Consider the following 26786-nt stretch of genomic DNA (forward strand, 5'->3'; position numbering starts at 1 on the left):
AAAATTTGCTTCTTGAAACCCTTGTCTTTTCAGTCCTCTCCATGCTGCTGCTCTTTATATTTGAAAGTCCACTGTCAACTTTTATTTTAGCATGAGGCAGTACTGACAAATTCCCATTCTTGAAACAGCTGCCAACTTTGATTACTTTCTCCAGTAAATTACTGGAGCTAAACTGAAAGGCATCTCTGATAATAGAAGTAGCTTTAGGAACTGAATCTTGGTTTGATTCAAACTTAGGCCTGCTTTTTAGGCTACTTCCTACTTTTCATTCACATGCTTCCCCTTGGTAGCTGTCATTTTAAATGCCGAAGTGTCAGATATTGTGAAGCCTTCCAACAGCTCTGAAAGGTAACTTGTACAACAGGAAAGGCGAATAAGGAACAAGCCAAAAGCTACTTTTGCTTTTGAGAATATATAGGGGCTAATTGAATTTCCAGCATCTAAGCACTTACAGCCAATGACTTCAACCAACTCTATTCCTTTGGAAGTGGGTGTCTAATAGGTGTTTTGTTTTGAGCTCAACGCTGCCTCACTCTGTTGTGGCGAGGTTGATGTTCCTTTTGCTCAACGTCCTCTTCTTTCTCATCAGCAGAATGTTGCTGCTCTCACAGCTCCTTAATTACCCATCCCCATTTTGCTTGGGTCAGTTGTCCAGAGTACAACGTGCAAGGATTATGTGGTGCAATCCATTATCAGAGTATTGCAAGAAATCCCCAAATGTTTTCGTGCATGGAAATTTCATCTGAGGAAGCCTAATGTCTCCCAAAGGAAGAATGGGCTGCATTGTATTTAGCTTCAGTCTGAGTCAGAGGTTACGAAATGGAGTCATCAGCCATGATGGCAAAGGGTAATTGTTGGCTCTTAATAAAGCAATTGGTCTTTGGAATGAAGCAGGAACCTGAGAATTGTCAAAGATATTGGCATCATGGCAGTTTCCAGGGCAGCAGCCTCAGACTTCCAGAATGTTTTTGCAGTGATCACAGGTGAGTTTGACATTGACTGGATGGAACCCTTTCTTATTAATGAAGTTAATCAAAGTTCATCAAAGCATAATATAACGTGAACACCCACATAAGTATACAAAATACTTATTTTTAAAAATGTATTTGTAATAAATGACTATCACATATCAGGATGCAAAATAGATTTCAGTGTTTGGGCCAGTAAAAGGAGCTGGTTTTCTCTTAAGCTGAAAGTACCAAATTGGAAAACATTCTTCAAAATATTGTCTACTTATCAGGCTTCTTTAGAATGAATAGCCAATGGACGCTAAATTATGCATTGTAGTTCAAGAATAAAATTACAACCATACCAAGAGTTTAAGGCACTCATCTATTTGTTTTGAATTAATATTAGGGATGTAAATTGTGCACTCCAGAGTAAACCCATTATGGAAATTTTAGATAGCTGGGATTAATATTAGTTTAACAAATGTTTTCATCATGATGTACTTTAAATTGGTAAAGGTATTAGAACATAGAACTGTACAGCACAGCAACGGCCTCTTCGGCCCACGATGTGCCAAACATGACACCAAATTAAATTAATTCCTTCTGCCTGCCTTTGGTCCGTATCCCTCCATTCCTTGAATATTCATGTGCTTATCTAAAAGTCTCTTATATGCCCCATTGTATCTGCCTCTACCACCATCCCTGGTGACAAATTCAAGTCTCCTACTACTCTATGTCCCTCACATCTCCTTTGAACTCCCCCCCCCCTCCCCCCGCAACCGCCTTAAATGCATGCCCCCTAGTGTTAGGCATTTTGACACTGCGAAAAAGATTCTGACTGTCAACCCTGTCTATGCATCTTGTAATTTTATAAACTTCAATCAAGTCTCCCATTAGCCTCTGCCACTCCAGAAAAACAACCAAGTTTTTCTATCCTCTCCATATAGTTGATATCCTCTAATCCATGCAGCATCCTGGTAAACCTCATCTGCACCCTTTCAAAACCTCCACATCTTCTCTGAAATGTAGCAACCATAATTAAACACAATACTCAACTGTAGCCCAACCAAAGTCTTGTAAAACTGCAAAATGATGCACTGACTCTTGTCCTCAGTTCCCTGACCAATAAAGTCAAGCGTGCCATATGCCTTCTCTACCACCCTATCTACTTGCATGGGTACTTTCAAGGAGCTATAGATTTGTATCCCAAGATCCCTCTCACAGATTCCTGCCTTTAACTGTATACTTTCCCTTAACATTTGATCTCCCAAAGTGCAGCACCTCACACTTACCCAGAATAAACTCCATGTGCCACTCCTCTGCCCGTATTGGCAATTGACCTATATCCTTTGACAACCTTTCACACTATCCGCAAATCTGCCGATCTCTGTATCGTCTGAAACCTTACTCCCATCCACATTTTCGTACAAATCATTTACATATATCACAAACAGCAGAGGTCCAAGTATAGATCCCTGCAGAAAACCACTAGTCAAGGACGTCCAGCCTGAAAAACAGCCTTCCACTACTACCCTTTGCCTTCTATGGCCAAGCCAATTCTGAATCCATGCAGTCAAGTCAGCATGGATCCCATGCATCCTAATCTGGATGAGCCTACCATTAGGGGCCTTGTCAAAAGTCTTACTAAAATCCACGTAGACAACATCCACTGCTCTACCCTCATCAATCATCTTTGTTATCTCCTGAAAAAATTTAAACAAGTTAGTAAGACATGACCTACTGAAATAACTGCACAGAGGCTGGTGTCCCATCACCAAGTCACCCTTTATTTACTAGGGGATAGTACACTGTCTGTAGCCAGGCAGCTCAGAATCAGTCCCCAACTGAGGAGATTCTAATCTCCAGGTTACTTTGGTCAGTCAAAGCTTTCCAGGCTGGGGTTGTTAACCTGGGCCAATCAAGATCCTAGTAGTTAATGAGGTCATAAAAGATAATAAAATGTGAGGCTGGATGAACACAGCAGGCCAAGCAGCATCTCAGGAGCACAAAAGCTTTACCTGGTTCCAATCGCTACACCGGCTCCGCACAAAACCATGCTGAGTATCCCTACTTAGGCCATCGTTTTCCAATGCATGTAAATCCTATCGCTAAGCATTCTCTCCCATGGCTTCCCAATCACTGATGTGAGACTCACCAGTGTACAGTTTCCTGGATTATCTCATTTCCCTTCTTGGACAGAGGAACAACTTTGGCTACTCGCCAATCCTCCAGGACTTCTCCAGTGGCTAATGAGGATACAGAGATCTCCTCTTTTGCTTCTCTCAATGACCTAGAGTAGATACTATCCAACCCAGGGGAATTATCCACTTTAATGCTCTTCAAGAGACCCCAAATAATTTCTTTCTTGATCTCAAAATGCCATAGCATGTTACCATGCTCCACACAAATCTCACTATCCTCCATTTCCTCCTGTTGCATGAATACTGATGCAAAGTACTCATTTGGGATCTCACCCACATCCTCTGCCTCTAAGCACAAGTTCCCTTCTTTATCCTTGAGTATTGATTTATATTTTCTTCTATGTTTCCATTTTTGACTGTTAGTATTTGGGCAAATTGAGTCATCTTCAGATTTTAAAATATTGTATAATCTTTTCAAAGATTACTTGTATATTGTAGAGATGGATCATCATGTTGTTATTTTTGCTCGACTATGGAACACCAATTCTTCAGAATAAATTTTACAGGACAGAAAACGTACGAATTATTGTGAAGAGTGAAGCAAAAATAAGCATCATACATGAGAAAATAATATTCTTCCAGTGTTTTATGTAGATAAAAACATTTAGATGAAAACTCTTGAGCTGGAAACTCGGTTTGTGATGAGGTTTCTTTACATTCATTGCCCCATTTATAACCAAAGGAGGATGTAGAATGGGCAAAACAGAATGAGGTTATTTGGCCTGACTTTCTATGCTAGTTCTTTGCATGTTTCTGACATCTTTCCATTGCTCTATAATTTTTTTCATCAGATCATTATTCAATTCTTTATTGAAAACCATGATTGTCCACTGTACTTTCAGAAAGTATGTTCCAGAAACTAACCACTTGTTGTGTCAAAAGGTTTCTCCATGAGTCACCTACAGTTCTTTTAATATTCACTTCAAATGAATATTCTTTGGTTCTTAACTGTTCTGCTAGTGTGAATGGGCTGTTGGTATTCAATGTGATAGTTAGCTCAGTTAGTTGGATGGTTGGTTTGTGATGCAGAGTGACATCAACAGCAGAAGTTCGAATCCTACAATGACTGAGGTTTCCACAGAGGTCCTGCCTTCTCAACCTTTCCCCTTGTCTGATGTTTGGTGATCCTTAGGTTCAGCTCACTAGCAATCATCTGTCTGTTCAACAAGAGAGCCGCCCTATGGTCCTCTTGATCTATAGTGACTTCTCCTTTTACATTCTTAACCTGTCCAGATCCAGCATCATTTCAAACATTTCTAACAAAAGTCATATTAACCTTGTTTTTTCCAAGGAGAACAGCCTCTGCTTTGCCAGTCTATTTCAGTAACAGATGTTTCTCATGTCTGGAACCATACTCAATACCTAGACTTCCTTCTTAAAATGTAGAGCCATGATTGTGTTCAAGCCTTTAGCTGAATGTGCGCCAGTGTTACAAAAAGGTACACCATAACTTCCTTGCTCTTATCCTTTATGTTTCTGTTTATAATGCTCAGTACCCAGTGTGTCTTAGTAATCATTTCCTAAACCTGCTGCACCATCTTCAATGATTTGTACACATTTCCCTTTAGATTCTTCTGTTCCTGCACAGCCATTAGAATTTTATGCTTTATTTTATAATGCCTTTCCTTGATGTTCTGACCAAAGTGTTCCACTTCTTTGTGTTAAATTTCATCTACTGTTTGTCTGTTCATTAAAGCAGTCTATCAAAATCCTGTTGAAATCTATCAGTTTTCTATTCGTTGTTCATGATATGCCTAAGTCTGTACCATCTGCGAGCTTTGAAATTATACCCTACACACTCAAGTCTAGATCATCAATATAAGTCAGGAAAAGCTATGCTGTGAAAGAAATCTACTGTATACCTCTCAGCAGTTTGAAAAGCAACCATTCACTCTTGCCTTCTGTTCTTTGTCACTCAGCCAACTTCATGTCACTATGGTTACTTTTCTTTATTTCTCATGGGCCTAAAAAAACAAGAGAGAGGATGACTTGGACACAGTCACCAGCCCCTAAAAGGGCAAAAGAGAAGAGGATCCTGTGCTTCTGAAACAGTAAGAGTGCGGGTACAGCAAGAGTGATCTACATGAGATGGCCAGCGATGACCGAAGATTAAAAAACTGTGACTGCTAGTGACGCTGGAACAGGAATCCAGAATTTAAATTTAGAGGAGTCTCAGCTTCTGCTTTTGCCCAATAGGTATGATCTTGATCCTGTTGTAGCCAAGGCCACTAATGGGTGGGAATCGTCTTTGGCCACTGAAGAGTTACCTTACTGTAGGACAAAGTATAAATCAGGAGATAATGGTAGCCCATAAGAACAGGATTACAATTGTCATGTGTGATTTTTATCTGCATTATTGACTGGATAAATTAGATGTGCAGTGTTACCATGGAAAACAAATTTGTAGAGTGCATCAAGAATTGCTTCTTAGAACAGTACATTGCAGAACACTCATACACGTGCACATGCAAAGAGAGAAAAGAAATTATATTATGCGTGGGGGAAAAGATTCCAGAGACAGTCCAATTGTTCTTGTCCATTGGAATCGCTGAGATGAACCTTTTGACTTTTCAGGACTTGCTCATCGGTCTTCCTTTTCCATGTAGGAAGCATGGAGAGATTGCTTCACATTTTATTAAGTCTCTGACTTACTAGCTAAGAGCCACATCTAACATCAACTGATGAGAGGGAAAATAACTGACTTTGTTTTTTTTTAATTACTGTAGCGAAAAGGACAGCACCTTCCTTTCCAGATTACTTCTGACCAAGCATTCACACCTACAAGCTGTTCATCTGTCTGACAGCAAATCACATAGTTGTTGGCAGGCAGAATGGACAACTGGTCACCATTCTACTTACTAATTAGCTGCTTGTTGTAGGCTGAGTCTCGTTTTGTACACACTCCCTGATTCCAGCTCACATGCAGCTAATCTCCTCTGATGCTTGAACAAACAGCAGTGTTAGTAGCACTTAATGTGATTGCAAGTGACCAGCTTTTAAAAAGTGCAGTGATCCTTTCAACAGTCCTTGAACTTTAAAACCGTCCTTTTCCCATTTAAATCCACAATCAAAAATACAGAAAAGTAAAAAGGTATGGTCTTTACAATATGTGGGCTCATTGTCTTTGCCAAGAAAAATACATGTTGTGGCCTTGACACTGTGGCTTCCCACTAGAAGCAAGATCAGATGAAAGTATTCCCTGATCAAGGGGTTTAATAATTGAATGTTGAGGAAGTATTAGGGATTCATTTATTAACATAATTGATAGTAAAGTTGACCTGTTAAATTTTGATAAATTTAGAAAGAAGGATGGATATTCTATAGAGTGTAGAATAGAATTTAACAGACACTTCGCGAATTTTCAAAAAATCTACTTCGTGTAGTGTTTGTTTTTACATTGTTGGACTGTGCATAGGTAACAAACCAGGACAAACTCTCTAATAATTAATTGGAATAAGATTTTCAAAAAGAAACAATCACTTTTTGGAACAGTTGTCAGAAGCCTTAAAAGTATTTCTCGGACATTAACATTAATTCCTAGCAGCCTAAATATCCTGTTTCTAGGATATTTAGTAGCAAAGACTGGAGAATTCAATGATGGTATCAATACAAGTCCAACCAGATGCAGGGCCAAAAGCATCAATACAAAAGTGAAATCATAACTAAAGGGAGCAAGAATAGAGATACCTGTGGCAATCAAAACAAGCAACAAGAATTGGAGAACTATAACAGCAGAATGAGCCCCCAAAATCCCATGGAAATTGTCAACAGGTATTCCAAATGTGTCTTGGTATACAACGAACAGTGAATTGTCCTAAATAGAATAGCAAGTTTTTCAAAATTGTGTGTAGCATGGAAATGTCTGAAGGAGAAGATGGTGATGTTGATTATGCAGAGGAAATGCACTAATTGTAAGAAGCTTCAGCTCAGTAATGGATGTTTTACTCACAGACTTATTCACTTGTGTTGTATGTTGGACAATGGAAGCAGATCCATTGTGTCGAGTGGATCGGTTAAAATGTTATGTAGTTTTTTTTAAACAATAAAGACCAAAGTAAGGTTTAGGAATCTGGGTGTTCTATCTGTTTTAGGTTTAGGAATAACAATATGTTGGAGTTGGTGAGAAAATGGTGATTTTCTGTCACATAGCTGGGGTAAACCATTTTATCAGTGCACATGTGGTATTCAGTGAAATATCCTTTCCATTGAGCACGATCTACAAAAAAGCAGAAATGAGACTAGACATGGAATGAAAAAGGCAAGTGTATTGATTCTAACGAAGTCAACCAGCTGGACATCAGAATATGAGTTACCTAATTAGGACTGTTAATCTGGTCCAATCAAGGAGCCCTGGGTGACAGATAAAAAGAGGAGTGTCAGATGTACTGACACTCTGAGAGCTGACTCTGAAAAGGCAGTACTAAAGTCAAAGACCGGTCTTGTGTAAATAGTGACTTGATGGAGGGAGACTGCCTCTCTGAAGTTATTTCAGCGAGTGCTTTTGGGAAGTCAGTAGATTTACTGTTTGCACTATGTGGGCATTATTGTAAACTTTGAAAAAGATCTGTGATAATGGGAACTGCAGATGCTGGAGAATCCAAGATAATAAAGTGTGAAGCTGGATGAACACAGCAGGCCAAGCAGCATCTCAGGAGCCCAAAAGCTGATGTTTAAAAAAGATCTTTGATTAAAGCAGCCAGATCTTTTTCAAAGTGTTAAGCAAGTGTTACTGACCTCAGGAGCCACAGCTTAGAAGGAAAGATTTGTAATCTCAAAACTACATAGGCAGTCATCTCTGCCCACTCCCCTCCCCCAGCACCTTCTCACAGGTTAAAAATTATACTGAAAAATGCATTTGTAAGATGATGCATATACTAGGTAAAGTCACCATAGCACAAGAGGACTAAGTTTCATTAAAGAGAGACAGAGGGAGTGGGAGGGAGAGGTGAGTGGTGCAGGGTTGAACAGATGGTCACCATGCCTCAAATGAGGAGTGAGGATGAGAAGCTTAGGCCTTCAAAGTAACTTGAGCTGCAATGGGAATTGAACCTATATTCTGTGGCTTCGGAGGAAAGGTCACTTGACCTGAAACATTAATTCTGATTTCTCTCCACGGATGCTGCCAGACCTGCTGAACTTTTCCAGTAATTTCTGTTTTTGTATTGAACCTACCCTGTTGGTGCCACTCTCAGTTGGAGTGACCTCGGCCTCTGAGGCAAGAAGACTCAGGATGTTGGGAATTCAGCAGGAACAGCAGTTTATTCGAGCGGCACTTGATTACAGCAAGGAGAGGAGCTCAAGATTGTCACGCAGGACAGTTGAGTTCACTCTGCAGAATACCCATGCAACACTATTTTTATCTTTACTTATATGGAAATTAAGTGAAGCTACAAGATAACCTATGCAGCTAATTATATCACATCAATTAACTAAGCAGTAACTATATCAAGTCTGTAAATCAACTGACTAGACCATTAATTACATCAAGGCTGTAAACTAAGTATGTTAAATTTATAATTTAATGAACTAGTTATTTTAATCACATCAAACCACTGTACATTACATATATATTCATTGGATTCAAGCATGCAGAGCCCGTTCACTTACGCGATCGCTGGCTTAACATATGTTTGGCATCCTGTGGTCTAGCATTCTGCCCTGTTTATTCATGAGTCAGCAACTATGTTTCAGGGGCTTAGGTGGCGTGTCTTTAGTAGTGCAGAGTCAATTACCTTAAAACATCTTATTCTGTAGTTTTGAGATAAAAAAGTGTGGAGCTGGATGAACACAGCAGGCCAAGCAGCATCTTAGGAGCACAAATGCTGATGTTTCGGGCCTAGGCATTTCTGCCGTTTTGTGAGGTATTAGATTATGAGTTTTTTTACTTCTGTATTAAAGGTCCTGTTTTTACCAATCCATTCACAAGCGCTCTGTATTTACTACTACTATGTTCTCATTCATTCATAAATTTCACTGACCACTCACAAGAGAACTATGTTTACTATTACTGAATTTCATTCCTTCGTTCATGAAACCACGGTGTTGTAAAGCACTTCACTATTAAAGGTAGACCAAATGAAAATGTCCTTTCCAACGCATCACAGCTTCAACCCTTACCAGTCCCAAGCTCCAACAGTGTTTAGTCCTGTTTCTACTTCAAAAGCTACTCCTGAGTATGTATTAATTTTGTATTGTGTTTAGAACAATACCATCCCACACAGGATGTCACCTGAAACTATGAAAAGATAATATTAATCAGCCCTTAGAACCGTCTACCGGGACTTGAATAGTTTGCAGGACATTGAACAGGTTTTGTCAATTAGCAAGTGTCTGTTAGATTCATATTGAATAGGACCTCTGTCCCCTTTAAGAAAATTGCTATCAAAATGACACTTTACGTGAAATTGCGTGAATGAATGAGTAAACTGGCATCTGAGTGAAATCTCAAGACACAGTTTTGGTAATTGGTTTACAGTCCTCTCTGAAATAGTAGGAACTGCAGATGCTGGAGAATCTGAGGTAACAAGGTGTCAAGCTGGATGAACACAGCAGGCCAAGCAGCATCATAGAGCTCCAATAGTGCTGCTTGGCCTGCTGTGTTCATCCAGCTTTACACCTTGTTATCTTACAATCCTCTCTACTTTTATTAAGTATTATTATACTGTACTTTATTAAGTACCTGTATAAATTCTAATTCAGTTAAATCATACAGGCCAACAATTTCTTTTTAATATTCCCTAACTTTAAAAAATAAAAGGACTCACAACCCTCATTCCCCTACCACACTTTTCATCACAAAAGATCTATCCAACCATCTGAGCTAACTGACCTATGTACACTAAACTTGTAGAAGTATACTAACTTATACGTTGTTTATGTAAAATTAAAAGATTTATGAATTTACAGCTTTGTTCAAACATGGACAAAAGAGCTGAATTGCAGAGCTGAGGCATAAGTGACTGCACTTGACGTCCAGGCCACATTTGACCAAGTGTGACATCAAGAAGCCCGAGCAAAACAGGAGTCAGTGTGAATTGGGGGAATACTGACCTGGCACAAAAGCTGTGGTTGTTGGGGGTTGGTCATCTTGGCTCCAGGGCATTTCTGCAGGAACTCCTCAGGATAGTGTCCAAGGCCCAACTGTCTTCAATTCCTTCATGGACAACCTGCCCTCAATCATAAGATCAGATGTGGGGATGTTCATTAATGATTGCTCAATGTTAGCGTTTGTGACTCTACAGATACTGAAGCAGTCCATGTCCAAATACAGCAAGAGCTGGACAATATCCAGGGTTGAGCAAACAATGTTCATAGAAGCAGGAGTAAACCTTTCATCTCATTCAGCCTGCTCTGTCGTTCACTGAGATCATGGATAATCCTTAATTCCATTTTACTACATTTTCCCTATGACTTGTGATTCCCTTACTGATTAAAAATCTGTCTTGGCGTTAAATATACTTAATGACACAGCTTCTGTAGCCCTTTGTGGTAAAGAATTTCACAGATTCAGTACCCTCGAAGCGAAGAAATTCCTCCTTATCTCTGTCTTAAATGTGCAATCCCATGTTCTGAGATTAAATCTTCTGGTCCTAGACTCTCCCACGGAGAAAGCAAGAGGAAGCAACCTCTCCTCATCCATTATATTAAGACCCTATAAGTCTTTTATGTTTCAAAAGGGTTGTCTCTCATTCTTCTAAATTCCAGTGAGTTTAGGGCCAATCAACTCAACCTCTGCTCTTTAGACAGTCCCTATATAGGTTGTTGACTTGCTTGCTGAGCTGACTTGTTTTGGTTCAGACGTTTCATCACCATGCTAGGTGGCATCATCAGTGGAGCCTCTGATAAAGCGATATTATTCTACTCCGCTTAGAATTTATACTGTCCGGTCCGGTATGGTGAGAACTGCCATTTCTGGTTTTGATCTGTATGGGTTTATATACGGGTTCCAATTCTATATGTTTATTGATTGAAGTATAAGTAGAGAACCATGTCTGTAGGAATTCATGTGCGTGTCTATGTTTAGCTTAGCCTACTACGGTTACCTTGTCTTAATTAAATTTTTGGCCTCCATTGTCTGAATGTACTGATATTAAAGGAGAGTTTGTCATGCTGTTTTGCTGCTAGCAGATGTTCGTGTATTCTGAGGGCTAGTTTCCTTCCTGTCTGTCCGATGTAATGTTTGTGGCAGTCGTTGCAGGATATTTTGTAAACCTCTGTTCTGCTTGTTATGGGAATGGGGTCTTTAATCCTTGTAAGTGTTAGTCATAAAGTGGCTGTGGGCTTGTGGGCCACTGTGATTCCTAGTGGTCTTGGGAGTCTTGTTGTCAGTTCCGATACGTTCTTGATGGAGGACAGTGTGGCCAGTATGTTAGGTCATACTGAGTCCTCCTGTTGTCTGTTTTGTAGGCATCTGTAAATGAAGTTGCGGGGATATCCATTTAGAACAAGGATTTTGTGTAAGTTTCCTCTTTCCTGAGTAGTTAAACATAGAACATAGAACATTACAGCACAGTACAGGCCCTTCAGCCCTCGATGTTGTGCCAACCTGGCATACCGATATGAAGGCCATCTAACCTACACTATTCCATGTACGTCCATATGCTTGTCCAATGATGACTTAAATGTACCTAAAGTTGGCGAATCTACTACCGTTGCAGGAAAAGCGTTCCATTCCCTTACTACTCTCTAGTTGTGGAGTGTTGCAGTGTGTCCTGGCCTATCCATCCACAGATGCCTACAAAACAGATCAATTTAACTGGGACAAGGTAACCATGCTAACTCAAGCCAAACATAGACATGCACAGGAATTTCTAGAGGCATGGTTCTCCACCCATACTTCAGTCAACAAACATATAGAATTGGACCCCGTATACAAACCCATACAGATCAAAACGGAAGTGACAGTACTTACCGTAATGAACCAGACAGTATAAATTCCAAGTGGAGTAGAATACCGTCGCTTAAGTGAATGCTGCAGGATGATGTCACCTAGCATGGTGCTGAAACGTCTGAACAAAAACAAGCCAGCTCAATGAGCAAGTCAACAACCTCACCTACAACCTGAGCTATAGATCTTTGCCAAAACTTTAACGTCCTACATACCTGGTATCTGCCTAATGAACCTTCTTTGGACTGCTTCTAAAACAACTACCCGAAACGTCAGCTTTCCTGCTGCTCTGATGCTGCTTGGCCTGCTGTGTTCATCCAGCTCTACACCTTCTTATCTCAGATTCTCCAGTATTGGCAGTTCCTACCACTTCTATATCTTTTTTTTCAATGAGGCATCCTCAGTATTTCAGCTGTGGACTGACTAATGCCTTGTATAGTTTCAGCAAAATCTCTCTACTTTTAAACTCTATTTTATTCGAAGTAACGGCTATTTTCCTTCCCTTTTAATCACTGAACTTGGATGCTAGCTTATTGTGATTCATGGATGAGCACTGCCGAGTCCTTCAGTTCGTTCCTTGGTTCCCGCATACTTTCTCTATTTAAATAATGGAGCTCATTAAGTCTTATTTCTAAAGTGCATAACTTAAACATTTTTCCACCTTCTATTCTGTCTGTCAACTTTTTGCCCACTTACTTAATGTTCTTATCTTCCTCTGCAGACTCTTTGTGTCATCCTCACCACTTGCTTTCCCACTTATTTTTGTGTCATTTGCAAACTTGGCTACATTCTGTTCACTTTTCTCATCTAAGCCTCATCTAATTTACATTGTAAATAATCATGGTCTCAGCACTGATTCCTGTATTAATTCACCAGTTACAGGTTGACATCCTAAAATTGTGTCCCTTAACCCAATTCTCTGTCTTCTGTAAGTTAGCCAATCCTTGGTCGATGCTAATGTACTGTCTGCAACACTGCATAAAACAGAAATTGTTCAAAGGTGTAGGTTGGTTTACAGGTAGTGATGGAAAAATAACAATTTGACAGCATGGCAATTGAACAATTGGGGTGTATTCTTTTGAGGTTAATTGGCACTGTGTACACAATTACAGAATCTGAACAGGAGATAGAAAGTGATGAGGTACTTTACATACACATATTGACAATTATTAGAGCCAGATTCTCAAAGATGAAGAACTGATTAAATATGGACAAACTGATGCAGAGATTAAGATGAGGCCACTTTTCCAGAAGACAAGCCAAAATTGGCATCAAGGTAACATGTATACCAGCGAATAGAGGGATGTCATTATTATTGGGAGAACAGGGATATCCACAAGGAAATATAAATGTTGGCTAAGTTTGTAAAATGATGGACATGAGGTACAATATGTGGATTGGCAACAAAGGAAAAGATATAGAAGGCTAGAAAATGTAGGATATGTTCTAAAGTGGACGTGGAAATGAATGTGTGCCTTGGAAAATTGCGAAAGGAGCGCTGATCATAGAAGATGGAAATTCAGAACTGCAGGGAGAGAGTGTAGAGATCATAGTCATAGATATCTATAGCACAGAAAGTACAGAAAAAGGTACTGTGGAATAGATTTGGCATAACGGACAAAGCAGAACCCCTATGATCAAGACATTTTCGTAGCTCCAAACAAATTACTTGACAGCTACCTAAAAAAAAAGACTTGAAGACCGAGAAAGAATTTGCAGAATATACTGAGATGCTGGTTAGGGGACAGCCGTACTTACTGTACAGATGGATTTGCACAGATATGTGCTCCATAATGGGGCATGTAAGGCTGAAGCTAGATTAGTAGCTCAGGTTTCCTTAAAAAAAATTTACTGATCAATAAATTCAAGTGGATTCCTGTCGTTCAGGAAGGTTGATTTGAGGTTAAGTTGATCACTATAAGACCTGCATTTTTGCAGGGTGAAAAATTTCAAAGAGCATTATTTTTGAAACTACTGAAAGTAGTAAGTGATATAGAAGAGAAGCAGTGGAAATTAAACAAACGTGTGTACAGCGATGGTATGGTATTTCTCAATTAGGATCAGCATTAAGCAGACCAAGTAGTGTTTCACTGGTATCACAGTAAATCTGGCAGCCATCTTTTACAATAAATGAATTTCTGTGGTGAAATTTGATAATGCTTCTCAATGTGTGATAGGTAAAACTAAAGGGAATTTAAGATAAAATGTCAGACTTTGAACTGTTTTATATTCTGATGGCCAGAGTTTTCAGAGCAGCACAAACTGGATTTCAATTTAGGACCATGCAGAATCCCTGGCACAGCTGAGTCCCTGGGAATTGCCCAGAAAATTGAAGTTTCCAATGGGCAATTCCCCTCTCTCCAGAAAATGGAGGAAAAGTTCATTAACTTCAGAGAATTTGGAGCATTCTGCCTCACTTAAGCCAATAGAGGAAAAGTTAATATATTCAAAAACATAGTCTAACTCCTGCATAACTTTAAAATTGATTCACCACCTGCTGAAAACCACTACCTGGTCTTCTACCATCATCACCACCCAGACCTGACGTACGAAGGCACACACGCCCCATTGGTCTAGTCCTGCATTCCCAAATCCACTTTCTTGGTTTGCCCTCTGGAATGCCTCACGTCTGTCTGGCCATGCGCCCAGAAGTTCAGCTGTGAGATTGGATGTTTGTATTGAGGGTGGGGAAACATTTCTGTAGCATGAGGAACAGAGGGAAAAAACCCGCCTGGGGGTGATCATTGTTGCAGGTGAGGGAGGGATGAGTACAGTCTGGGGATGTGACGGAGGGGTGATCAATGTCTAGGGAGCATTATGGTGAAGGAGTGGTGATCAGAATTTTGCTAGGTGTTTATCCTAACAAAGAAACGGCAACAGTGGCTTTTGAGTAATTATGAACATGTAGTCTTGGGAGGCTTAAACTTACCTTCTTCCACCATGAGAAAAGGGTGTAATTTGAGACCCCACAAGTATCCTGCACTGTGAGAGAACAGTTGGATTTGATGTAAGCCCTGGAGTTCGGTAGGAGGCAATTTGAAATGAGGATCTCCATCCTAATTCAGAAAAGTAGGAGCAAATTGGCAGTTTGATTCTGATTACTATTCCTTAGAATATCTGAGCCATAAGCATGAACATCAAGCAGAATAGTCAGTTTTGGAAAGTGCTCATTGTATCCCAATAAATCGGGTCAAGACCTTAGTAAAAGATGATTTTGTGGCAAGAGAAGATATAGACTGATTAACAAGTTTTTTTATTGGATGGTTAAACTGGTAGTGTACCCAAAATGGAACCAATGCCTGTTATGACATACTGGAGCTGAGTACACTCATGAAATATGCTACTGTTGAGAAAAAAGATTAAAAGAATTAAATTCAGAAAAATGCACATTCAAGTTTACGGCCTTGGCTGACCCAGCCCTCTGATGAAGGGTCTAGGCCCGAAATGTCAGCTTTTGTGCTCCTGAGATGCTGCTTGGCCTGCTGTTTTCATCCAGCTCCACATTTTGTTATCTTGGATTCTCCAGCATCTGCAATTCCCATTATCTCAGATATGAAGTTTGTCTTGTTTAATGCTACTTCACATGCCAGTCTTCTATGTGGCTGTTCTAGTACTGGATTTGTCATATTTTTGGTGGGAAAAATAATAAATGTTGTCAGTTGGCTTTGAAGGCCAAGGAAATGAAGAGTAATTAAGAATGCCTTAGATGTTGAAACCTGGTCATATTTATCCAATATTCTAACGGAAATCCTGTACAAGAGACAATGTTATGTTGACAGCCATTCTCTTTTTGGCAATGTATATTTGACAAACAGTGGCACTGAGAAAAAGGTAAGATTGACCTTGCTAGCATAAAGGAAATGTTAGAAAGAAAACAGATTTCTAGAATAATGTGTGTTGATGCAAGTTACCATTGTTCCACAAAAAATGCGCTACCTGCAAAAAAATACCAGCCAACCTCAATGGTAGTGGTGAAGAGTTTTTTTGGAACATGAGAGAAAATGAAATTTTGTTTGAACCACTTTGTGATTAAACATGTTACAATTTGTTTTTGGTTTAATGAAAGGAAGGGTAGTAGAAGAATTTGGTTGTTTTGTATGGAATATGAAAAAAATGTGCATCTGGCAAGATCTATTTGTAAATGAGATGTAGACTATGAAAATTTATTCAGTTTTCATTAGTTTTGTTCAAGGGTTGTTTGTATGTTTTCAAGAGTTTTTTTAAGAGAAGAGGGCAATCTTAAAATAGCAAGTAATTAACTGGGTGACTAGGGTTAATTGACTAATAGACTGGGCAGATATAAAAGGGAAACAGGAGGGTTTGGTGCATGGGAAGAGTTCTAAGACTGAGTTCTTAATAAACTGTACCACAAAGAAAGATATCTAGTTTTCTTTTTCACCCATTGGCTTGGATCTTGATTGCCAAGTGGAAGGTTGAAAGCTGGCCAGGAGAGCTTTTTAGTAGCCAATTCTCGACATGATAAAGGATTGGATGATGCTTTCAATAGTGGGTGTATTGAGGCAAAGGTGGAGACAAGTTTCCTTACAAAGGGAGATGGAGTGGTGGCGTGACAATGTGGTCAAGAGTTCATCTCAAGGCCAAATGGGATAACACAGTATGGTTCAGGCTCAGAGAGCTGCCAGAGGAGAGAAAAAGCTAGAAAATATAATTTGTTGCAAGGATCAATGGTAGGGCCTTGAATCTTGCTGATGTAATCGAGATAAAGTTCCTGCTCATCAAATACTGGATGTCAAAAAAACACTGAGGAATCCAAAATGCAGGTGTAATTGAGGGGAGGTGGTGAGATAGGCTTATGTTGCTTACGTATAGAATATGATGTTGTGATAGGTAGCATCTAGGTAGGAAATAGGACAGCTGGAAAGAAGAGATCCCTTGTTTCTTCAGAAGTGAAGAAGCAAGCGGAATTGCAGTTGAATCTCTGGCTATGACAGAATAAGAATGGAAACAGGTGAAGACTGTCCCATCCAGTTAAACTGGCATGGAGCTGTTGAAGGAAGATGATGCAGTCAACCATGTCAGGGACTGCAGGTAAGTTGAGAAATATGAGAAGGAAATATTTACCACAGTAACTGTAATTTAGGGTGTCATCTTCAAATTTAATTAGAGCAATTTCAATACATTGGTAAAGGTAGGAAAATGATTGAAGGAGGCCAAGCAATGAATTGGTAATGTAAAGTATGGTAGATTTTGGGGACATGATATGGGAAGAGGGAGGCTGGAGATCAAAGGAGTATTTGCATAGATGGCGGGGCTAAGAGCAGGTTTTCAGAGACGAGGATAATAATGAAGTTTCAAATAGTGCAGTACTGCAGCTTTCTTGAAGGAACAGGGCACTACCAGAGGAGTCGGAGGCCTGAGTAATATCATTTGAGCGATTCCCACTTTGGGAAGAGAGTCAAGGGAGCACGACTTAAATTTTGTCAACTTAGAGTGGGAAAGAGGATGGATGGATGAAATCAGAAAAATATATACGTTCAGGGCTAGAACAATAAACAACCTAAGGTGAAGCTTTGCTTGGTGGACTGTAGAATAGAAGGATGCAATGGAAGCAAAAAGAGAAATTGCTGGAAAAACTCAGCAAATCTGGCAGCATCTATGGAGAGATAACTGTTAACACTTTGAGTCTAGTGACTCATGTTTGTAAACATGAAGCAACAGAAGCATTTAAACAAATAAATGAATTTTAGCAACAAAGTCCAATAATTCTTGCACCATTTGAACATGTCGGTAGAATAAATAGAGGAGATAAGTTTAAGAAAATAGTTTGTACTGGAGAACTGGGTAAGCTTTGCTCTGAGGATCATCTTGGAATAATGAGCAGCCTTGACAAAGAAGCAAGATCAAATCATGCTGCATGTCCAGCTAGTTTTCATGAATAGTTGCTAAACCACTTGTCTGCCATAAATGTTCAAACCAATGTTACTTGGACTTGAGTAGATAAGGACTTCATCATGGATGGGAAACAATGTAAAAGTGTAATCTCCTTAATCGAAGCAAGAATACTATGAGTGGAGAGGGATACAAGATCCTGAACACTCATGTGGCACAGTGGTAGTGCCTCAGTCCGGGTTCAAGTCCCACTTGTTCCAGAGATGTGTAATAACATCCCTAAACAGGTAGATCAGAAAATATCTACAAGAGTGATCAGAGATTGCCTTAATTCTTGACATCAGATTTGGAGAACAATCAAAATGCACACACAGAGATGATTTGCATTGTATGGCTGCATAGCAAGTGTAAGATTATTCTGATGGAAGATCATTGTCGTGAAACTTTAATTCAGTTTCTTTCTCCACATATACTGCTTGACCTTGAGTATTATAAGCATTTTCTGTCCTATTTTTGATTTACACAAACTGTGAACAGTTTAATTTTTGTGATTCATGTATGTGAATGTATGCAAATGTTATTAGAATATTTCCTGTGAAATCTGTGAGCTAAAGTCTGTAAAAAATGTTATTTCTTTCCTTGCTTCCGATCAATTCAAACAATTGTAGTTAAATTTGGGAACAGATATTCAACAAAGAATTTAAGTTCCATTTTAAAAAAAATGTGTTGATTTCTGTTCTTTTTCAGATCATTGTATTTCAGTATTGACTGGAGACAGTTCCTGCAAAAAGAAACATTCAAAGAGACCAGGGTACATGAGAAGAGATGTTGAACAAAAGTTGCCTCACCCACCATTTATCAATGCCCAGTATATATCACCACAAGTTGAAAATGAAAGAAAAACTTGTTCCAACTTGTCTTTTAATAACAACAGACTGGTGGAATGCCTAAAAAATCTTAAGCACTTCAGGGACATCAAAATTGCTGATCATCAAAGTACAGCTTCAAATCACATGGCTGCTGAAAATCCTGTAGTTGTGCCTTCAAAATGGCCAAATATGATGACATCAGAAAACATTCAGTGTTCTGAATCTAACTACAAGTGTACTGATGGCTGTGATGACTCCTGTAACACCAGCATTAAAACTTGCTCCAAGTGTTTTTCATCTGGTTCTTTCCTGAAGCAGAATACTTGCCTCACACAGAGTGAAAGGGAAAACAGTGTTGCTGTAAACAAGCCACAAGCTGTTGCTAGTACAAAGAAACAAGTAGATAATGAAAACTTACAAAAACTGCACCTTTGGGACACAGACGAAGAAATACATTCGAGTAATGCCTTCATTTCCAGCTTCAGTTTCATACAAATGTCATTGAATTATCATAGCAATAATACTAACAGAAAAGATGAACTGCAGCAGAAAGAATTTGTTTCAAATTTACAGTTTCCCCAAACTGAACCACATCTGAGACCGTATCAAGTTAGTACTTTAGCAACAAAGCAATTCTACTCCAAGCCTTTAAGGGATACCGTTGATACTCCTTGTCCACACTTGTGTCAAAGTGTTGACATTAAATGTGCCACAAATACTGAGTCAATGGGCAGGTCTCAGAATTATGACTCACTCTTATTAGAAAAGGATTTTTCGTTTCTGTGTCCAGTTGATTATTTTGATGACTGCCCAGGGTCAGCTGTAACTTCAAGGCATGAGAGCAACGTCACTGCCTTTGATCAGAAATGTAACTCCTTGAGGAAATGTAAACAGACTCTTCAAGATTGTCTGCTTGAAAACAGGATGACATTCAAGGCTAGTTTTGTCAATGTATTTGAAATAGCTATGTTTATGAATGACCTACTGCAGTTTCTGTTTCTTATGGTATAAATGGAGTGTTAAGTTCTGAATCAAAACTTGTACAGACTATGTCAATCCACTAAGAAACAATTGTACAACTCTGGGGTTACTTAAATTGGCAATCCCCCTGGAATTTTCCAAAACTTCTTACACTGCTTTCCAAAACCAGTCTGCCCCAAAAAAATCCTTATTTTTATAGAAGAAAGTTCAAATATAGGCAGGGATTTTTTAATTGCAGAAATACTTATTGTTTCAACTTGCAATTCAGTGTTCAAAGATTGAGTGACCACTGGTTACTCATATTGAACTGTATCTATTTCAGACCATCGGAAGCTGTCCAGTAACCATTAAGAAAATATTCATTGGGTTCTTGCAATGATTTTTCTTTGAGATAACTGTTTGGTTATATGAATTTTGTGTTAAATTTCCTATGAGGTGTGGCAAAATGTGAGGTTGCTCTGGTGGTCCTTTGGATTAGTTATCAGCATATCAGTAATATGAAGTGGCAGAATCTACAGTTTCCAACTAAAGTCAGTTCTAGCAACAACCCAGACATTATAGAGACACTTTACATAAAGGATGCCCTACCATTGTGGCTGACTTCTGACAGACATATCCAATGAAATCTGTGCAAAACATAATTACCCAAATTAATTCAGTTACCCTTGTCCATACATAATTAGATGTGAAATTGCTGTATTGAAAATCTTATAGACTTATTTTCACAACAAAATCTCCTGGAATAATGTCAAGTTGCGCATTGTGATTAGCTGGAGTAGCCATCATCTAGCAGCTTGCGCTAAGGAGGAATGTTTTATCTATGTGCAATGTGTGAAAAATAACAAATGTGTTCAAAATTTTATGATAACAAAGTGTGGAGCTGGATGAACACAGCAGGCCAGCATCTTAGGAGCACAAAAGCTGACGTTTCAGGCCCTGAAGCCTTTTCTGATGAAGGGTCTAGGCCTGAAACATTAGCTTTTGTGCTCCTAAGATGCTGCTTAGCCTGCTGTGTTCATCTAGCTCTACACTTTGTTATCTCGGATTCTCCAGCATCTGCAGTTCCCATTATCTCTGTTCAAGATTTTATTACGCTTTGTACATATCTAACTGTTTGTATGCTGGTACGATCCCAACTGCTGATAATATTAGACAAGTCAGATCCCAGAGTGAAATCAGGCTTAATAGAACAGAACATAAGTTTTATTTTTGTAGTTGAATTAACATGGTAGTTAGTCACTTAACATATTCAAAGAGGCTGCCAGTGTACTTTTAATAAATGAACATCAAAGTTTATTGCAAGCAAAGGGAATATACTCTGTTTTACACTATGTAAGAATTATTTGGAACAATCTTATTACAAATGTCAGCCATAAAAGCTCAACCTTTTTAGGCTCAACACCAACCTTACAGATTTTCTAAGCTCACTGAAGTGTCACTTTGGTTCTACCATAAAGTTCCTTGTTCATTTGATATGGTTGTTTCTTTCCAGAAAATATCTGCATCCTCTTGATTCTGTAGTTCATGTCTCTTCATGAGAACCTTAACCAAATTGTTGACACAGTTCACTTGTTTCTAACATGCATTCCTTAAACTTCTCTTCGACATCCTGCTGTTTGTGAAGCTTCTCAAGTCCTTGTTCTCCTGAAAGAAAACTGCAAACAGACACACACACACATGCACAAGCACACACGCACAGACACACACTCTTTCTGGATGGTTCTTCCTGTAAAGGCAAACTGTCTGTCTCCCTGGGTCATAGGGCACCCAAACTACTGATCTATTCACCTCAAGAGTTTCTTTAAAATCTTTATTAAAGTACAAATGAACAAACTTTGGACAATCCACCATATTCACAAAATGACTCAAAATGAAACAAAATCATCCTTCTTAACATCCATAAAATAGAAGTATAAATCAAACCTGAAGCTACATGGTTTTGTCCACTTCTGAACCCAACCTTCCAATGAGATAAGTCGTGAACCTTTATCATAGTGTAAATCAGTGCTTCCAAAACAATTTTCCCAATGTAACCCCATTGGGATCCCTGAAAATTATTGAGTCCCCTCTGAGACTTGTGAGAGGATGAGTTGAAGGTCAGTGAAAGAGGAGGTCCTTCTGTTATAGGAGTGCGGCAACTGTTTTAATTTAGTTAGGGTTCCAAAACAGCCATTCTTCTCTGGGACCTCAAGAATCCAAAATTTCATCTTGTGACCCCTACTTTGTTTCCTGATCCCCATTTTCAGAAGCCTAAATGTAGAGTGAATGCCAATTTGCTTCATGAAACAATACAATACTGCACAAGCCATACCTTTTCATTATGGAAAATCTACAGAGTTTCATACAGATTGAATTTTGATTATGGTAAACTTCACCATGCCCAAAGATTTCCTTTTGGAAAAGTGCCTGGATAATGTGCTTTTAGTTTGCTTCTACTCTACTTTTACTTTGAGACCTTTTCTGTTTTGATCTGTAGCTTCAGTCTTTGATCTTAAAACCGAAGAACCTTCAGAAGAAAGTTGTAATGGAAGATGATTTTGAGAAAGGTAAGCTCCTGTTGAATTTTCTCATAGCCAGTAGAATTGTTCTAAAATCTTATATTAGTCAAGGAACTTTACATCCTCTTGAGAGCACGAGCTGAATTTCCTACTAATGATTAAGGCCAAAAGTTCAATGTTCTAGCATGCTACTGTAAAACTGAGCTGTGACAATGATGGTGAAATGGTGCTTATGATACTCCAAAAAGCAAATTACTGATGTCAACCTCTAATGAATGGACGTTGAGGTTTTCTGTTATGCTTTTAACTGTATCTTAGTTTCTGTTTGATTGTGTTTATTCTTTTGAAATTGGTATATTTCTTTTCTGGCCTTAACTAACTTTATTTACCAGATCTAAAATTTGGTTAGATATTGATTACCTATCCTGAAAAATTCTGTTACATCTGAATTATGTCTATCTTCCTGTTTGTTGCTGGAGCCCATTCTGGATATGAATTTTACCAGTGGTGTCCACTACATTGCATCTGGAAGCGGTTTTATGCCACATTTTCCTGTTAGCTTATGTCACCATACTCATTTGACCATTCTGCTTAATATTGAGTAAGTTTAAATTATTGATTGTTACAAAATTGTAAGCTGGACAATCTGCTTTAACATATAAAACACTGTTGGCTTGTTTCACTTGAATGCTTAGAGCAAGATCCGGTTGTTAGCTTTATCCTATGAATTTTTTTTAGATCGAGCTGAATCATTTCATTTATTTGTCTTCCCCTTAAATATTTTCAGTTTTCTTGATATTGAGCTTATCTTGTTAATTTTTTTAGTTGTTATTCAGAGCCACCTACTGTTCTGAAAATTCTTCATTCTTATCTTCTAAGTCACTTTGAAATAGTCAGTGTTTGCTTCTGCAATGTACGCTTCTATTTCTGAAACTTTTAATTGTTGATTAAAGACCATTCATTTATAGATTGAGACCTTCGACTTGAAACATTTTGGCCATTTTTTTCTTTTTCTCACCTATTTGTTTCTACGTTATTCTTAGCAGGTTCAACCAGGGGTTAGCATTTCCATATCCAAATAATGACCAAGAGTTAAAATTGCTGAGTCTCACAATAATGCATAGAAATTTGGCTCGTACATAGTAAAAACCCTTCTTGGGTTAAAACCAGGTCTCTGAATGGATTCATCATAGTTCGTTCATGTTCTCACTTGGATTAGTAGAGCAGATTTATACAGTTATATAAATATCACACCAAACTGCGTAAATGTGATCATTTAATGCAACCTAATCAAACTTCACAACAAAGGGAAAATGCACAGGAACCAATAACTTGACCTGCCATGTGGCTGGTCTGTTTTGTTTTAAGCTTTTCTAATTTTTGGTTGAAACTATCTGGATTTTAGTTGGTTATAACACAAGTTTTGGATTGCCAAAACTGAAACTGTGCTTAACAATAGTTTTTTCCTCCTGTTAAATTTGGTATTCTACATGTGTAATATATTTAGTTAGCTATTTTTAGCATAAATTGAAATTTTGTTGTGACTATATTATGCGGTACTGTCTGACTTCCTTTTGATAATTTGCATAAAAACAATTATGCAGTAAATCACTGTTTAATTTTACATTGTAGTCTCAGTTGTCACTTGGCAATACAGAACTTGAGTATTGTGCAATAATTATGATCAATTAATAATTGTTAGTTGGACTCACAACTTGCTAGAAGCTACATATATCCATATGCAAGGTCTTGTTCTGCCCTGCAATTAGAAAAAGGTATGCCTAAGCATTGCATTTTTTTAATCTAAAAAAATGACATGAGTCAACGGTTCCCTGGTGCATTGTCCATAGAAATCCCTCAGCCAATCAGAGTTAACATGCCAAGCAATCAGCCTATTTCTCAGGCAGTAAAAATTGTTCCCTTTGAAATTTGAAATTCTTGTACTTATTCTGATGAGTGAATGCATAATGAATAGCTTCAACAGCATGTCTTTATTTGGATAAGCCTCACCTTTTTAGTGTTGTATGTAGACTTAATTATCACTTATGACAATTGTCTCAACAAATTTTAAATAATAATTTTGTTTTATTTTAGCTGACCAGTTCAACAAGAAATTAGCTGAGTTGAAAAGAGGGAATTCCTTAAAGTTCCAGTTACCTTCCTCCCATCCTTGTATTGCAAGATTTGTGCAAGAAATTGAACTTCAAGCTCAAGTTGTTGACCATTATAAGTATGTGCATTATTCCATTAGTAGATTACAAATTGAACTTGAAAGAAAAAACATTTTGTACAAAAAAACAAAGACACCTTGATTTTTTAAATGTAAATGTTTCTCGAAAAAATTACTTATACCAGAAATATCTTGGATTTTCTTTTAGATACCTGTATATATTTTCTTGCCACTGTTGGGACCCAAAGATGGACACTATACTTCTGGGTTTCTCCAATAACACCAATTATAAAGAGTTTCTCTGAATGCCAATACTTCAGAATAATTTGGTTTTTAACGATGCGATATAAAAACATGGAAAATAAGTGCTGGAGTTGGCCATTTGGCCATTTGAGCCTACACCTCCATTCAATATGATTATAGCTGATCTTGTAATCTCAGAAACCCATTCCCCCTTTTTCACCATTCTCCCCGATCCTTCTAGCTGCAGGGGCCATGTCCAGCACCTACCTGAATATATCTAATGAACTGGCCTCAGCAGCTTCCTGTTGGGAGAGAATTCGACAGGTTCATAACACGGAGTGAGGAAATTCTTGCTCATCTCATATTCCTTATTCTTAGACTGTGACCCCCTAAGTTCTGGAATTCCCCAATATTGGAAACATTCTTCCCGCATCTAGCCTGCCCAGTCCAATCAGGATTTTATATGTTTCTATGACATTCCCCTCCATTCTCCTAAAATTCCAGTGATTGCTAACCCAGTTGATTCAGTCTTTTCTCATGTCAGACCTGCCATCCTAGGAATCAGTCTCGTGAACTTTTGCTGGACTTGCTCAATAGCAAAGATGTCCTTGCTCAGACTATAAGACCAATATATATGTATGATGGTATAGCTCTAGCTGTATTTATATAAAAAGTGCTCATCTAAATTTTATTCTTTTCCATCTACATTGATTTCTCATCTAGCTTCCAGCTTGTCCGATCCACAATTTTTAGAAATTTTGGCAGTGGAACTCTATTTTTAACTTCAATTCTGACTTGCTGTTTTGCCCTGTTTAAATATTAATAAATCAAAAATTTTGTAAAGCGCTGTTCTTAATGCTGTTCTCATTCATGGGTCAAATCCTAAACTGAGAATATCTGTTGACAACAGCTTGAAATACAAGCAAATTAATGTAGATGTTAAGTTTAAAACGTACATGTAATCCACTGAACCAAGTACACACTTAAGACATATTCTAGTTTAACTTACCGATTTCCGGTTGAAGTGCTGCTAATGTTCTGTCAAACTTCTTTAGTCGAGATTGCTTAAACTGTTTAAAAAAATGCACAAGCTAAGGAAGTCTGTTAGTAACTAATAGCACCGGTCTTGAATAGAAATCCGTTTTTTTTTAATGTAAGGACTTTAACATTTTGGGTGTGCTGGTGTTTCATGTGCAAAGAATATGCAATAGTTTGAAACGTTCTGTTAATGTACATTTAGCAATACAGGTAATTTAGTGCAAAGTGTAGAAGAAAGATTTTCAGATTCAAAACCTGATAATCTACACATGTCATGGTCAAGGAAAAAACAGCTTATTCAAGACAGACAGCAATTACAGGTATGTGATGAATTGTACACATTTATACAATTAATGTCCATTTTTTTAAAACATTGAAGCAAATTATTTTAATTAATTCACTGGTTCTTATGGATGGAACATATTTGAAATTTGAGTTTATGGAAAGACAATATACACACCTACGAAATATAATTTGCAATGCTACTATAGTTCACAATAGAAATGTGTTGTACATTGGGCTGATCCCAGCTGTTGTTATTGCTGAATGAATCAGATCTCTGTCAGGAACCTGCCTTGAAAGGTTGTACTTTTATTTGTTTTGGTTTTAACAAACTGCTGTCAGTTAAAACATAAGCACACAATGCTACAGATTTGCTATTAACAGTAAACCAAAAGTTTATTACAGAAGAAGTGGCGATAAAATTGAACAATTCGAAACAAAATAGGGCTGCCTGTCACAAGAGAGACAACTGATCGTGAGTTTAACCTGAGGCTCACCATGCCTCAGGAGAGGTCGAGAAGGAGGGACCTTCATGGTAATGTCAGCTGATGTGGAAGTTGAACCCACATGTTAGCTTTGCAGTTTATCACAAACCAGCCGCCCCGACAACTGAATTAACTATCTACTTAAAATAGAAATTCAAAGGTTTTAAGCATACAGTAAGACTATAATCATATTAATCCCAAAATACTCCTTTAAAACTTGAAAAGAAACAAAGCAGGTTTTACTTCATGTCCAAAACACACCCTAGTACAGTTCTCAAGACACCCCTTGTATACTCCCACAAGAGCTCCTATATCTAACACCTCAGTTGCTT

At 38.3% G+C, this 26786-nt stretch overlaps 1 protein-coding gene across 1 annotated transcript in view; it reads left to right on the forward strand.

The window, feature by feature from the left end:
* Positions 1–26786, forward strand: part of disc1 (DISC1 scaffold protein) — a 96934-nt gene that overhangs the window by 1326 nt on the left and 68822 nt on the right. Inside the window, exons 2-5 of the mRNA XM_059645557.1 lie at positions 18636–19693; positions 22215–22284; positions 24331–24466; positions 25890–26007. Coding sequence (XP_059501540.1) covers positions 18636–19693; positions 22215–22284; positions 24331–24466; positions 25890–26007 — 1382 coding nt within the window. The remainder of the gene's footprint in view (positions 1–18635; positions 19694–22214; positions 22285–24330; positions 24467–25889; positions 26008–26786) is intronic.

Source organism: Stegostoma tigrinum, chromosome 4 (assembly GCF_030684315.1).
Source record: "Stegostoma tigrinum isolate sSteTig4 chromosome 4, sSteTig4.hap1, whole genome shotgun sequence".
Lineage (NCBI taxonomy): Eukaryota > Metazoa > Chordata > Chondrichthyes > Orectolobiformes > Stegostomatidae > Stegostoma > Stegostoma tigrinum.